Genomic DNA, 16,072 nt, shown 5'->3' on the forward strand with positions numbered 1-16,072 from the left:
GTTTGTTAACAAATGATTATGACATTTAGAAAATATTGGTGCAAAATTTAACAAAATACTCCTCTCTATATCAATTATTTTCTAGCAAACTAAAGTGCTATGGTCATGAAATGGCTTTCCTGAGGTAAATCGTTATGTGACGATCTCCAGCTCTTTTATTGACCATTTGCACGGGTGAAAAACACTGATTGATCGATATTATGTATGAGGCATATAAATTTCGGTAAGTTGTACTGTATCTTTCAACATACCTATTGTTCATGCGTGTTTATTTACAATTAGGCTAGAGATGATAGGTTCATGTGCCGCTTGAACTGAGGCGCCAGCGATCTACATCACATTTACAAAAGAAAAAAAGTGTATTTATTGTTTGAATTTCGTAATAAAATTGACAGAATTTGAGAGGTTCATATTTGTTTCATATGAAAAGTAACCTGCTCTGTCTTGTCTGTCGGTATCAGTGTCCTCTTCTTCGCGATTTTTCTTTAAGAAAATGGATGTGTGGCATGAGAGCGTGTGAAAAGTGTCAATTGCGTGAGTCTCACGCTGAATGCGTGAGAGTTGGCGACATTATAAATAGGCTATAGCAAATAGATTTATAAATAGGCTATCTAATAGATATAGCAAATCTCAACAGGCTTGCTAAATAAAACACAGCAGACTTGATAGACGGCGGTAGTCGAGCTTTAGTGTAGTAACACCACCGCATCGCGTGAGCATCATGTAAGTTTGTAGAAAGGGGCGGTACCGATGTGCTACTGCAAACAAGAGCGAGCGAAGAACCGGAGGATGCAGGAGCAGACGAACCGCATCTGCACACGGAAGAAGACATGATGCTGTTTTAACAGCAGTGCGGGATCGCTGAGGCTGAACTTGTCGTTTTGACCACTTTTGGTCTTCAAATAGAAAGATGGCGCCGTCGGGCTCGCGCAGCGATGACTGCTGGAGAGTTTTATACTGGATCCCTGTGCTGTTCATCAGTCTGATCGTGGCATGGTCCTACTACGCGTATGTAGTGCAGCTCTGCATAGGTAAGACTGGAAGCAGATCTCTGAATGAAGTTGGTGTGAATGAATAAATAATACCTGGTTTATCGACCATGTGCATATGTCTGCTTCTGTTAGCCTGCTAGAGCAATATATCTCTGATATTGATCGGGTCTATTTGCTTATAAACAGATTGACTGTATAAGAGTGGGTCATAATTAGTGTCAAGTTGTTTGAGATTAATTTATTTAACCCCTTTCTTTATATGTGCATGTGTGTCTGGAGCCTACAATATCCCCTTAATATTATATTATGCATGTCTCTGCATCTTAATTATAAAACTGAAAAACAACATATATGGGTCAGTACCTAATAAGCATGTGAGATGATAAAATATTGCTAATCTCAATGGCAAAATGTGTCCCAATCAACCTGAACTCACACACACACATAATTATAATGATTTTTTAATGTCATAAATGTTTTTGCTTCATTTGACCTGTACAAAATGTAGGCTACCTTTTCAAAGTCAAAATATGTTATATTTTAAGAGAACTTATGAGGGTCATAAGGGGTTCATTCTCAAAATATTAACTATGTTAAAAAACTAAACAGTTTTATTGCTTTTTTATGACATTATTAAATTTTTCATTTTTGAATTGTATTACAATCTTAGGACAGTTAACACCACCTAGACATTTTGGACTTTAAGCCCCACACATTTTAATAATAGCAAAACTAACAATAATAATCCAGAAAATGCATATATGTTCCTAGAAAAGGTGTATTCAAGTATTTTAATGAATTTTAATTTTAATGTATTTTGGAGTAACTTAATACCGTAGATCCACAAAAAATTAGCATCATGTCATTGACCCCTATGCAATACTGTATGGAGAAATTTTGGCATCACTCTATAACTACCCATTAAGACCCTCATACAAAACTTGATTTCTCCCCCTTCTTTTGTTGCTGTAAATATGAGCTCTGAGCACTGAAAAAAACATCTTCAAGCTTTATTATTACTGTGTCATTTGTATATGCGCAACAAGGAAAGGTTTGTGTTCACATTAACATCATTCATTCCTTTGATTACATCTGCTATCATGTTCCCATAAAAACATCATGAAGAGGCTTTATTGTTCTCTTGAATGGTGGATGATCATGAGGATGCCCTGTTATTCTCTGAAGACTAATTGTGTGTGTGTTTGGACTCCTTTAATAGAATCAAATGACGTTTAAATATCTGTGCAGAAAACAGCTGCTTTGTGATGTTCCTTGGAGACTTCACTGAGTGAAGGCCAGGCCACATTGCTAATGGTTGTTCCCACTGGCAGTTTAAATACTGGTTTATGCTGAACTCCAGGCACCCCACCCCTTGCTTTGTACTTGAACTGACAGAATAAAAACCATGAAGTGCTTTAAAGGGATAGTTCACCCAAAAATGAAAAATGTGTCATTAATTACTCACCCTCATGTCTTTCCAAACCTATAAGGCTTTCGTTCATCTTCGGAACACAAATGAAGATTTTTTTAATGAAATCTGAGAACTTTCTGCCCCTCCATAGACAGCTACACAACTACCACTTTGGTGCTTCAAAAAGTTCAGAAAGAGATCATAAAACTAATTCATATGAATTGAGCGGTTTAGTCCACAATTTTCTGAAGTCACTATGCCTTTATATGATGAACAGATTGAATTTAGGCTTTTATTTACATATAAACATTAATCAACTCACACATCAGTTGTGGTAAACGGAAGCTCAAGCATGTTTTCTTGACGTGCGAGAACCAATGAGGTTCATTCTTGTGTTACGCAGCACGTTTGAGCTTCCGCAATAACCAATGAGATTCATTCCTGTGTTACGCAGCACGTTTGAGCTTCCGCAATAACCAATGAGATTTGTTCCTGTGTTACGCAGCACGTTTGAGCTTCCGCAAGAACCAATGAGGTTCATTCCTGTGTTACGCAGCACGTTTGAGCTTCCGCAATAACCAATGAGGTTCATTCTCGTGTTACGCAGCACGTTTGAGCTTCTGCAAGAACCAATGAGGTTCATTCCTGTGTTACGCAGCACGTTTGAGCTTCCGCAATAACCAATGAGGTTTGTTCCTGTGTTACGCAGCACGTTTGAGCTTCCGCAATAACCAATGAGGTTTGTTCCTGTGTTACGCAGCACGTTTGAGCTTCCGCAAGAACCAATGAGGTTCATTCTTGTGTTACGCAGCACGTTTGAGTTTCCGCAATAACCAATGAGGTTTGTTCTCGTGTTACGCAGCACGTTTGAGCTTCTGCAAGAACCAATGAGGTTCATTCCTGTGTTACGCAGCACGTTTGAGCTTCCGCAATAACCAATGAGGTTTGTTCCTGTGTTACGCAGCACGTTTGAGCTTCCGCAATAACCAATGAGGTTTGTTCCTGTGTTACGCAGCACGTTTGAGCTTCCGCAATAACCAAGCAGGTTTGTTCTCGTGTTACGCAGCACGTTTGAGCTTCCGCAATAACCAATGAGGTTTGTTCCTGTGTTACGCAGCACGTTTGAGCTTCCGCAAGAACCAATGAGGTTCATTCTTGTGTTACGCAGCACGTTTGAGCTTCCGCAATAACCAATGAGGTTTGTTCTCGTGTTACGCAGCACGTTTGAGCTTCCGCAATAACCAATGAGGTTTGTTCTCGTGTTACGCAGCACGTTTGAGCTTCCGCAATAACCAATGAGATTCATTCTCGTGTTACACAGCACGTTTGAGCTTTCGCAATAACCAATGAGGTTCATTCCTGTGTTACGCAGCACGTTTGAGCTTCCGCAATAACCAATGAGGTTTGTTCTCGTGTTACGCAGCACGTTTGAGCTTCCGCAATAACCAATGAGGTTTGTTCCTGTGTTACGCAGCACGTTTGAGCTTCCGCAAGAACCAATGAGGTTCATTCTTGTGTTACGCAGCACGTTTGAGCTTCCGCAATAACCAATGAGGTTTGTTCTCGTGTTACGCAGCACGTTTGAGCTTCCGCAATAACCAATGAGGTTTGTTCCTGTGTTACGCAGCACGTTTGAGCTTCCGCAAGAACCAATGAGGTTCATTCTCGTGTTACACAGCACGTTTGAGCTTCCGCAATAACCAATGAGGTTCATTCCTGTGTTACGCAGCACGTTTGAGCTTCCGCAATAACCAAGGAGGTTTGTTCTCGTGTTACGCAGCACGTTTGAGCTTCCGCAATAACCAGTGAGGTTCATTCTCTTGTTACGCAGCACGTTTGAGCTTCCGCAAGAACCAATGAGGTTCATTCTCTTGTTACGCAGCACGTTTGAGCTTCCGCAAGAACCAATGAGGTTCATTCTCTTGTTACGCAGCACGTTTGAGCTTCCGCAAGAACCAATGAGGTTCATTCTCTTGTTACGCAGCACGTTTGAGCTTCCGCAATAACCAATGAGGTTCATTTTCGTGTTACACAGCACGTTTGAGCTTCCGCAATAACCAATGAGGTTCATTTTCGTGTTACGCAGCACGTTTGAGCTTCCGCAATAACCAATGAGGTTCATTTTCGTGTTACGCAGCACGTTTGAGCTTCCGCAATAACCAATGAGGTTCATTCCTGTGTTACGCAGCACGTTTGAGCTTCCGCAAAAACCAATGAGGTTCATTCCTGTATTACGCAGCACGACTGAGCTTCCGCAAGAACAATGAGGTTCATTTTCGTGTTACGCAGCACGTTTGAGCTTACGCAAGAACCAATTAGGTTCCTTCTTGTATTACGCAGCACGTTTGAGCTTCCGCAAGACCCAATGAGGTTCATTCTCGTGTTACGCAGCACGTTTGAGCTTCAGCAAGAACCAATGAGGTTCATTCTTGTGTTTCACAGCAGGTTTGAGCTTCAGCAAGAACTAATGAGGTTTGTTCTCGCGCGTCAAGCAGGTTCGGTTGAGCTTATGTTTATGTTCGCTGATCTATGTTTATATCCGCAATAACCCGCAAGATTTGTTCTCTTGCGTCAAGCAGGTTTGTTTGTGCTTCCGCAAGAACCAATGAGGTTCCTTCTCGTGTTACGCAGCACGTTTGAGCTTCCGCAAGAGGTTTGTTCTCGAGCGTCAAGCATGTTTAGTTGAGCTTCTGTTCATGTACACTGATCAATGTTTAAATGTGAGTAAAGCCTAAATTAAATCTATTATCTGTTCATCATAAGCGATCTAGTCTCTTCAGAAAATTTGGACTAAACCGCTCAATTCATACTTTTTATTGTGTCAAAATGGTAGTTGCGTAGCTGTCAATGGATGGACAGAAAGCTAAAAAATTTCACCAAAAAGATCTTCATTTGCGTTCCAAAGATCTTACGGGTTTGTAACGAAATGACGGTGAGTAATTATTGACAGAATTTTCAACTATACCTTTTATGTCTGAACTTGAGCATGAATTGAGGGCTATTAAGTCTGTTTGGGTTCAATGGGAATATCTACCCTGCTGAAAAATGCAGCATTGCTGGTCACCAGTATAAGTATGTTTTGCATGCTGGGACCAGCATGGGAAGTGGGAGTGATGGTGGACCAGCTCTAATCAGCCTAAATCAGCCTAGACCAACACTGAATTCATGCTGGTTTATGATGGATTTTTCAGCAGGGCAGTTTGCTCATTGCAACATTGATGCAAATATCCAAAACCGTAACAGATAGTGTTAATTTAAAAGAAGATCTGTTTACTTGTTAATACTACTACTATGCTATAGTTGCATTTATTTTAGCATGCTTTGATAATTGCCCAACCCATGGTTACAAAGGTTGTTATAAACATATTGTCTGCTGATCCTTATGTCTCAAAGGTAATCTCACAGCCAAGCTGTCAAACTCAACCTCACCAATCTCTACTTGACCTATTTCTGCTGTCAAATCACTTGTGCTGCACGTTTAGTTTAGCAACAACCACATTTGACATTTCTTAAACAACACTGATGCCATCAGGAGAATAAACAGTTTAATTGCTGAAATTGGTCATAATGTGTCTCGTCATCTGTTGACAGTTTTTATTGCTCGAATTGAGAGGGTTGTATACCAATGATAAGGTGTGATGATAATGGCCTTATTACATACAGTATATAATGTGATTGCTGGACACTTGCAGTTATTCTTTACATGCCTTTTGTGAATTATTACAAAATCACAAACGTATCACAACTTTTTAAGCACCCCCTGAAACTGTGCATCTATTATACTCAATTAATATTGCAATAATGCATTGCATTCTGGGATTTCATTTCTGTTTTGTGCTTCAGAGTTTTTTTTTTTTTTTTTTACTTATATGCCAGATCTTTCAAAGAGCATATTTTGGATAAAGAGTACAGAGTAGTGCATCCCAAGTCACATTAGATGAGGCTAATCTAATTCGGCTTTTAGGACATTTTTAGTAAACTTAAAGAACTAGACATTTATTGAAGAGCCTGCATGCTTAGAATGTGTCAAACCTCAAAATAATATTTCTTTAAAAACACACAGTGCAAAAACAAAATCCTCCTTCTGTGTCATCTGAGTGCGTGTGGTCCAATCTTGATTTTGAAACCGCTTTTTTTCTGCATGTTCCTGTGTGGTCATAGTTAGTATCTCTAACCTCGTCACCAAAAAATAGCTCATCGTCCTGAAAGAGCACCAGTTGAAGAGATGCAATCATGAGTTAGTGAATTTGGGCATGTGATCAAGAGTCTCTGTACAGCGTGAGTTCAAGCAACTGCGATCAGAACCATCTGCTGCTCGCTGACCTTCTAAATGCACAAGGAGTTTCAATCCTACTGTTTATACATTAATAACAAAGTTGTAGAGACATTGTTACCTTTTTCTTTCTCTTTCCTCTGCAGAATCTATTGAAAACATGGGAGAGAAAAGTAAGTTAGCTTTTTCCTACAATGTTTTATTTTTAAAGAGTTCATTTCAATGGCAATGTCTTTCCTTTAATTGGAGCAAATATTTATAATGATTTGTGCATTTTCTGAATGTTTATAAATGGTTGAATGATTTTTGAATGATCATGTGACACTGAAGACTGGCGTAATTATGCTAATGTAAGTCCATCGGACATTTTCACCCGTATTATCATTTGTCTTGGTAAAATTGTAAAAAAAAAACACATCCCCTCAACCAACCACATGATTTGAGTTAACAGTGCAGAATGAGTTATGCTATGCACCAAAGTTTAATAAGTTTAATAATCCCCCACCATAGTCATGAGCAATTCCCTTAGGGAGCACCACTAATGATGCAATGATCTTTTTTAATCAGCTTTCAATATTTCTTTTGTATCACAGTAGTTTATCTCCTGGTTTATCATGTGCTTTTCATAATGTTCGTGTGGTCATACTGGCAAACCATCTTCACAAAACCCATGAACCCCCTCAAAGAGGTGAGTAAATTAGAGTATAGAAATAAATGATATATTAATAACTATTAATTTCAAAGTAAACACCAATAATTAATAGCAGACAACTGAAGTCATCCGAATGTGGTGTGAACTGTGCCATCTCTAAGTAATTTAAATGTTATTTTGCACAGCACACTCAGTATGACTCATGAGGTGTTGGCTTATAATGAATATTATTTGCCTGTTAGCAGTGTAATATTTGTAAATGTATGGTATAACACCCTTTAGGATGAGTTGTTGGTTACGCTTATTGAAAAAACAGCATGTCGGGTTGTAAATTGCATGTGATCGTTGGTGTAACTATAGCACCTCACTGGAAGCTGTTATTATTTCATGCTGAGGGTATGAGAAACCAACTGTAATAGAGAAACCACATATGGCTCAAACTGGCAATCAGTCGTACTCCTCTCACTTCTCTGAGTGCAGACCGTGCTTGCTTGTCACACACGAAATATCAAAATATTTTGCTTTTTTTGTCTGTTCCTTTCAGTTCCACCTGTCACATCCTGACAAGGAACTACTAGAGCGTGAAGATCGGAGAGAATCTCAACAGGAAGTCTTGAGGAGAATTGCAAAGGATTTGCCCATTTACACGCGCACAATGTCAGGAGGTGGGCACTTTTCTTTACGTTCAGCACATCCTAATGGTGCCAAAGACATCACTGTTAGCATGCCAAGTCTGTAACAGTCCATTCAGCCTAAATTTAGGCTCAGGAACAAATAATGGCCGCAGACAATTACATTTGTTTCAATCTGTGTTCAGTCTTCAGTGAATCCTATCGATCTGTATTTTAACAAGCTGTCTTGATACAGCTATCCGCTACTGTGATCGCTGTCTGCTGCTGAAGCCTGATCGATGCCATCATTGCTCTGCCTGTGAAATGTACGTCTTTCTCCTTTTTTAAATGACACAACACATATTAGATTTTGCTGTGTTGCATTTCAACAGCTCCTGCCTCTGCTGTTTTACAGGTGCATTTTAAAGATGGATCACCATTGTCCGTGGTATGTACTAGCTCAGTAGATTAAACTCAAAGCAAGAATAAAAAGATTTTTGGTCTTGGAAGGAAGACATGCACCAAACATTTCTATTGGTTTCGATTAGACCAACAAAACAATCATTATTTTCCTAGCACACATTATTTGATTTTGCCATTTAAAGCTACACTAGGGTCAAATCCATAAGGTAGCCTAATAAAGTGAACATTTTTGGTGGTATAATTGTACATTTTGGTGAATTAGTGACTAATTTTAATTTTGAATTTCTACGCTCTGCTTACACCCCACTGATGGTTAGATTTAGGGATGGACCTTCATGACCTTAAATGTTTTCTAAAAAATCATATTTTTGATATGTATGAATTAGAAATTTGTTCCCACAACTTACAAATGGCCTACGTCAGTTGTTTTACTAATCCGTTCCCTCGTTTTAAATCATGTGCACAATATAATAATTCGTTCCCACGTTTTTCTAAATCATGGCCACTTTGTAATAATTATATCATCCTAAAATAACGATTTAGTTCTACGTGGCCACAATTTACTAAAACAAGAGAACAAATTGGCCATGATTTATATATTTTTGTCCACGTCATGTTCTGGGCTCCTTATATTCTTTCTTTTGTTATTTATTAATTAGTTTGCATAAGTGACATGATCACCTGTTAACCATGGCCAGGTTCGGTCACACAAACACATACAGTATAGTCAAATTCATAGTGTAGCTAGTTACTAATGCGAAACTGTAAAAATGTCAAAGTCAAAAATATTATTTAAATGAGCTGGATCAATCTGATTACATTACATTTCACAAACAAAAGTAGAGTCAAGAAGGGTAGAAATGAAATAGCCATTTCCCTTGTTATAGTGTATGTTGGGCAGTATTTTGCAAAAAAAAAAAAAAAAAAAAAAAATTGATATTAATATCCAATTTTAATTGAGGCTAATAGGCATTTTGTCTTCTTTGACAGGGTGAACAATTGCGTGGGCTTCGCCAACTACAAGTTTTTCATGCTCTTCCTAGCATATTCATTGTTGTATTGCCTCTTTGTCACTGCCACAGACTTGCAGTATTTCATTCAGTTCTGGACTGTAAGTATGAATTATTAATTTATTAGGCTTATATTAGGAAACAGATCATTTGAATGTTCAGATAGGCTGTCTTTAATCAACTGGAGTACTATCATCTTTTCTATAAAAACAATGTTTTATTTTTATTTTAAAAGGTTGATGGTAAAACACATCAGCGTCTAATCCAGTATTTGGTAGGACTGAGTCGATCACTGACATTATTATTAGTTCCTGTAGTTTTGATAGTTTCCCTCGGCATAACACCTTAGTTACACTTTCTGTTAGATCCAGTAGACAAGGAAATGTAGGTTTGTTCAAAATGTTTTTCTAGTCTAGAATAGACTGTCCATAGGGACCATGTATCCCACAAGTTTAATTTCACAACTTTATGTAACTGAGTATTCCAGACATACTATATTCTGTAAAACTGTATATCAACTAGATAATATAGCAGCCAATAGCTTGAATAAGGCCTGAGCTGTTTTTTTGTTTGTTTTCTTGTTTGTCTACGCCTGTTTGTGGTGTTTTCCCCATGTTTCTCACAGAATGGCCTGCCTGATACCCAAGCCAAATTTCACATCATGTTCCTGTTTTTCGCTGCCTCCACGTTCTCAGTGAGCCTAGCGTTTTTGTTTGCTTATCACTGCTGGCTTGTCTGCAAGAACAGATCCACATTGGGTGAGTGGGTTGTGCTGTAATTACCCTTGGATTTCACTAGTAAACATGGGCTCCTCAATAGTGTGTATTTTGCTTTCTACGATCATCTATCCACACTGCCTGATCAAATACGTCTCATACAACCAGTGACTCAGATCTGTGGCTGGTGGTGTTTAGGTCTTCTGCCGTCTGCCCTTTGTGGCAGATCCTCAAGGGAACATGTACCTGTGGTAACATGCCCAGTCTTCTGGCAAAAGCAAGTCTGTCAAGATGCATTATGGTTGAAAATGTTAAAAAATTAATCTCAGAATCAGACATATTTTATTCTTAACCCTGCTAAGCCTACTGTATCATATTTGATACTCAAATTTCTAAGAACAATAAATTATCAACGCGATCAAATCTTTGTTGTACACAATCTACTACATGCCTTCTCTTGTCTGATTGATAGTTCATACTTTACTAGCAAGTAAATAGCTTTTTAGAATGATTCTAAAAATGTCCACCTTCAGGTTGTGGCACATGTCTTTTTGCTGTGAAATTTTTACTTATTTTTTTATCTGATTTCTTTTTATTACTTTTTATTACTTTTTTTATTTTATTTTTTAGAAAAATCATGCTAAAATTTGAGTATCAAATATGAAACATCAGGCTTTTGAGAAATGTTTATTTGTTCATCTCTCAATTATCATTGCATTGCATTATATGCTTTACCCCCACAATTAAAACACAGAGCTTTGATCATAAGACTAAACATTTAAATATCTTACTAAGACATATTTTGGAGAGAAATAGAGTGACAACTGATGTTTAAATACGTTTCATGTAAGTATTCTGCTATACTGTTATAACAATCTCATTGATTTACATTAGAAGCTACGGAAGCGTATTCAGTGCCGCTGCTAGCCATTTTGGTGCCCTAAGCATAATTCCTTTATGATGCCCCCCACCCCGACCCCGAGAAAAAGAAAAAAAAGTTTGTTTTTGCCAGTTTAACTTTTTATTACCAAACATATAACTCAATACCAATAACACAATAGCAGCATTACAGTATAAAACTTAAGAACACTAAAAAGAGAAAGTAAAATCTTCACAGCTTTGCTGACTTTGTAAACATATGTAGAATAGCCAACACACACTACACATTTGAAAGTGCAAACTTTTCTTCAGTAAACAGAATAGCAAAATAAAAAAACACTATCAAAATAATCCAGACATGTTTTTCCCAAATTCAATGTCACTTTGAATAAATTACATTTATTAGACAAAATATTAAAACAAAGAATCTCATACCGGAAAAAAATTATAAACATTTAAAACTGAAAGCATGGCAGCCAAGGAGTTCTCCCCCTTTATTCCTTATTTATCAAATATTTGATAAATCTAATATAATATAAAACAAAAGCATAATAGAATGAGGTGCAATAATGCACACAATTAAACAGTATTGTTTGCCTTATATCATTCATAATGACATTTTATATTTTTTATACTGTATATTTAACAGGAATTGTTAGCCTACCATGTGCACTGCACTGACTGCTAACGTTAACTGTTACTGAGAAAGTATTAACCACCGTCACGTCAAAATAAACCATAAACTACTGCTCAATATCTAAAGAAAGATAGTAAAGAAAGTAACAGCTAGCTGGCGTCAGTTATTTGTAAAATAGGTAATGTTTAACAGTAAAATCTCAATTTAGCTTGCAATTTAGCTCAATTTAGCTTCAAGTTATGTTATAATAACATAGTTTGCTAACATTAACGTCAGCAAGTTCCAGGCGCATTACGATTAGCAGCAGCACATGCAGCACATTTCCCGTATTTAAGAATGATTAAACATGGACTTACCTGCAAGTGATGCACGGGCATCATCTCGCAGTTTCTTCTTTTTGGGCTTTTTGGTCCATTTTCCAAAAAGTTGCCTACTGTCTGTCTGTCAAACTTCGTCAGCGCGAACGCGTCCTTCCAAAGGCGCCCGCGCGAACAACCGGCACGGACCATCGCGGGGGTCGGTACTTTCTAGACTAGAGCAATTAAATTATCTTGTTCCCCCTTTATTGTTACATATACACGGCTAAATATGCCTAATAATATTTCTATAGGCTAATGAAATAATATCGGCATTCTAATTTTTTTTTCATTAGGCTATTTTTGGTGCCCCCTCAGCACTTGGTGCCCTACGCACAGCGCGTGATGCGCGTGGTGGGAGCGGCGGCGCTGAGCGTATTGCATTCACTTGAGGAAAAAAAATCGACTCTGTTTTTCCGAATTAATGAGTTAATTATCTCAGAATTACGAGATAATTAACTCAATAATTCAGAAAAACAGAGCAAAAACTTTTATTCATGAAAAATTATCTCATAATTCTGAGATAATTAACTCGTTAATTCAGAAAAACAGAATAAAATATTTTTTTATGAAAAATTATCTCATAATTCTGAGATAATTAAGTCATTAATTCAGAAAAACAGAGCAAAAACTTTTTATACATCAAAAATTATCTCGTAATTCTGAGATAACTCGTAATTCAGAAAAACAGAGCAAAAAAATTTTATTCATGAAAAATTATCTCGTAATTCTGAGATAATTAACTCATTAATTCAGAAAAACAGAGTAGATTTTTTTTCTTCAAATGAATGCAATACGCTTCCGTAAGAAGCAATCAGATATACATAAATATCAGCAATAGCAATAAAGTTTGGGTCTCTGAATAAAATTGAGGCGTTTTTTTCTTCTTGAGGATGAGCTCCATATTCTCCTATATCATACTATAATATGAGTCATAAAACTATGATACTCTAAAAAAAAAAACACACACACAAAGCTTTACATTTTTGGTCTAAATGCTCAATGACCTGCTCCATTAAAAAAAAAAATGGAACTGACTAGTTGCCATTTTTCTGATTAGTATTTCATATATTAGGATTTAGAGGGTTAAAAGTTAAGAGAAAATTGGAAATCATGTTAGTAGGATTGTATATGAAGTGTTTTACTGTGTTTATGCGGTTTAAATGTTTCTCCTGTCAGAGGCTTTCAGAGCTCCTGCGTTCCAGCATGGACCAGACAAGAACGGCTTCAGTTTAGGAACGAACAAGAACTTTCGACAAGTGTTTGGAGAAGAAAAGAAATACTGGCTGCTGCCTGTTTTCTCAAGGTATGTCATATTCAGTAGCACTGAAAATATTAGCCTCAGTGTTCGCCGATCTCATTCCCTCTGTATCACGTTGTGTTTCTGCAGTCTGGGTGACGGCTGTTCATTCCCCACATGTCTAGTGAACCAGGACCCCGAACAACCCTCCTTGCCTCCAGGACGCAACCCTTCTATCAAAAGGTTCATGCCTCAGATGAATTATTCATTCAGGAACATATAACAATATAAAATATATATATATATATAAGAAAAAATGTCCCACCTTTTGACAGTCCAATCAAACTTGAAATTTGCAGTAGATATTACTTCTGGTTCCACTGTCACTCAAGAAATGTGCATTGCATTGTGGGATAGTGTATTGATGATAAGCAGAGCTTTCTATTCATGGCCTTTTCATCTTTCCAGTGCTGGAGAGTCTCATCAGTTTCCACCTAAACCTCTGAGAGAGTCTCAAAGCCGGCTGCTGAATAACGGACAGTCAGAGGGAAGTGAAGACAGAGACAAGCGAGGTGACAGGACAGTTATTTCACATCTGAGATCATTACAAAAGCATTACATTGAGCGTTCTGTTTGTCTTGACCATAGATATGACTAATAGATATGAGGTAAACCTGGTGCTGTGATTACAGTGTGGGGAAACAACGTTGTACACTTTTCATTCTGTGTTTTCTTGACAGGTACAAGCAACCCAGCCTTGACTATTGAGAAGGAAACTTAGGAACATGTTAATGAAACAGGTTTGTTACTTTTGTGTGTACATATTACAATAACATTTGACTTATTTTCAGATAATTAAACTTTAAAGTGAATTATAGTACTGTAACACTACCGTTCAGAAGTTTGGAGTAATTTTTTTTCCCTCTTATGCTCACCAATGCTGCGTTTATTTGATCAAAATTACAGTAAAAACAGTAAAATTACGAAATATTATTACAATTTAAATGAACAATTTTTTTTAATATTCTGGTGATGTGATTATTCCAGTTACATGATCCTTCAGAAATCATTCTAATATGCTGATTTGCTGCTCAAGAAACATTTTTTATTATTACCAATGTTAAAAACAGTTGTGCGATGTGCTAATATTTCTGTGAAAACGGCGATATGTTTTTTTCAGGATTCTTTGATGAATGGAAAGTTCAAAAATAACAGCACGTGTTTTTTTACTTGGGCATTTAATTAATTTAATGCATCCTTCCTGAATAAAAGTATTCATTTCTTTCCCCAAACCTTTGAATGGTAGTGTACTGTACATACCACATATACTGATATATTATATTATATGAGTATTATATTTCTTATATTTATACATTAGGAGTTTTGTCCTAATGATGTCTGTTGTCAGTGGAACAGTGAAGACGTCTCTGCTGCTCTTGCACAGACTTGCACTGCCCTTCCACTCTCTACCTGATGAATTGTGACCCTTCACAAGCGCTAACAGAAGCAGGATAATGGAGTGTACGTTCATAAGGGGCCACAGTCTCTTCTCTTCCTTGGACACTGTATGGCTGAGATATCTTAACGTGCCTAAAGATACCCACAGATGTGGCTGAGCAAGGTAACATCACGGTGGTTCCTGGACCCACATTTTAAAAAATGTAGAAGTTCGTTCGGAAAATGTCTTGAATGTAGCTTGTGTGGTGTAGACATTGCTTAAGAAGGTGACATTTTTTGTTAGTCTGGGAAACGTGAAGTATTTATGCATGCTGTGTGATGGTGGTACATAGTCGTTTGTCATGTTTGAAATGTAAAAACTGAAAAGCCCACTACACTACAACAGATTTTTTTTTTTTTTACCGGTTTTGGTCAAATTTTGTTCATTACTACACAGATGCATTTGCACATCGTGTCTATGATCTGTTTTATTTGACAAAGTGTCAGTGAGGATCTTGTCCGTCACCCTTAAGTCTGGATCCCAGCTGTCCTGAGTTTTGCAAAGGTCGTACACAAGCAAAAACACTGATGTAGCAAAACATTTTTAGCACTGCATATCCAGACAAAAACACTGTTTATTCGAGTTTTTACCTGACAAGCAGAGGGAAGACAAAAGTACTCTGTATGCACTTTGAACAGCGCTTGAAGCTGCACATTATTTCAGTTTTAAATGCTGTTTTCCTGATGGTTCTGTCGAATCAGGTATGCAAGGAAAATGTATTCTGATAACTCTTGTCCATATGCATTGTGATACTGCAGCTGCAGTGAACATTTCACGTCAGTATATTGATTATTTTTAGAATACGTTGCATAACTCTGTTTGCACACTTAATGCAAAACTCAGATGTGGTTTTGTGTCGCATCTGATTTATCTAAGGGCTCTTCTAAAGTACTTACCATATTTCTATCTGAATTTGATTCCATATATTGCATGTAAATGTACTTGTACTTGATTTTGACCTGAGGTGTGAACAAAACCTCAGAAATGCCAAGAGCTGTGGTGTGTTGTCTGTTTTGTAGTTTTTATGGAAATGTCGTATAGGATTTCTGTTACTTTGTGATTACTAGGTTCACACACCACATTAAAAAAAAACTGTGATACAAGATTTCTACTGGTTCTTGCTTTGTGTATGTAGACGAGCTGATTGTCGTTGCTGCTTTTGTTCTTTGAGAGTCTGTGAAATTCTGCTGGCTCTAGCTTAATGTTTTCATACATTCAGACTCCACTCCGTATGACAACGCCATTGAACGATATGCCTTGATGATTGTTACTGTAAGAGAAATAAAGCGATATTTTATTAAGTGCTACAGTGTTGTTTTGGTATTGTTTCAATCTACCACTAGTAACTGTACTTTAGGAATTGTGCAATCAAAC

At 37.3% G+C, this 16,072-nt stretch overlaps 1 protein-coding gene across 1 annotated transcript; it reads left to right on the forward strand.

The window, feature by feature from the left end:
* The first annotated feature begins 667 nt into the window (after nucleotides 1-667).
* On the forward strand, nucleotides 668-16,002 carry zdhhc2 (zDHHC palmitoyltransferase 2). The gene is made up of 13 exons (XM_081382148.1): nucleotides 668-1,031; nucleotides 6,823-6,849; nucleotides 7,270-7,364; nucleotides 7,873-7,993; nucleotides 8,196-8,265; nucleotides 8,355-8,387; nucleotides 9,353-9,473; nucleotides 9,998-10,130; nucleotides 13,140-13,266; nucleotides 13,351-13,443; nucleotides 13,669-13,772; nucleotides 13,941-14,000; nucleotides 14,579-16,002. The coding sequence occupies exons 1-12, from the start codon at nucleotides 911-913 to the stop codon at nucleotides 13,979-13,981; spliced, it is 1,086 nt and encodes a 361-aa protein (XP_081238274.1). The 5' UTR covers nucleotides 668-910; the 3' UTR covers nucleotides 13,982-14,000; nucleotides 14,579-16,002.
* The last annotated feature ends 70 nt before the right edge of the window (nucleotides 16,003-16,072 follow it).

Source organism: Scardinius erythrophthalmus (genome assembly GCF_964197995.2).
Source record: "Scardinius erythrophthalmus genome assembly, chromosome: 13".
Taxonomy (NCBI): Eukaryota; Metazoa; Chordata; class Actinopteri; order Cypriniformes; family Leuciscidae; genus Scardinius; species Scardinius erythrophthalmus.

Coding starts and splice junctions, on each gene's coding strand:
- zdhhc2 (XM_081382148.1), top strand. CDS start 911: ATGGCGCCGTCGGGCTCGCGCAGCGATGACTGCTGGAGAGTTTTATAC. Junction 6,850..7,269: donor TGAAAACATGGGAGAGAAAA/GTAAGTTAGCTT, acceptor TTTGTATCACAG/TAGTTTATCTCCTGGTTTAT. Junction 10,131..13,139: donor CAAGAACAGATCCACATTGG/GTGAGTGGGTTG, acceptor TTCTCCTGTCAG/AGGCTTTCAGAGCTCCTGCG.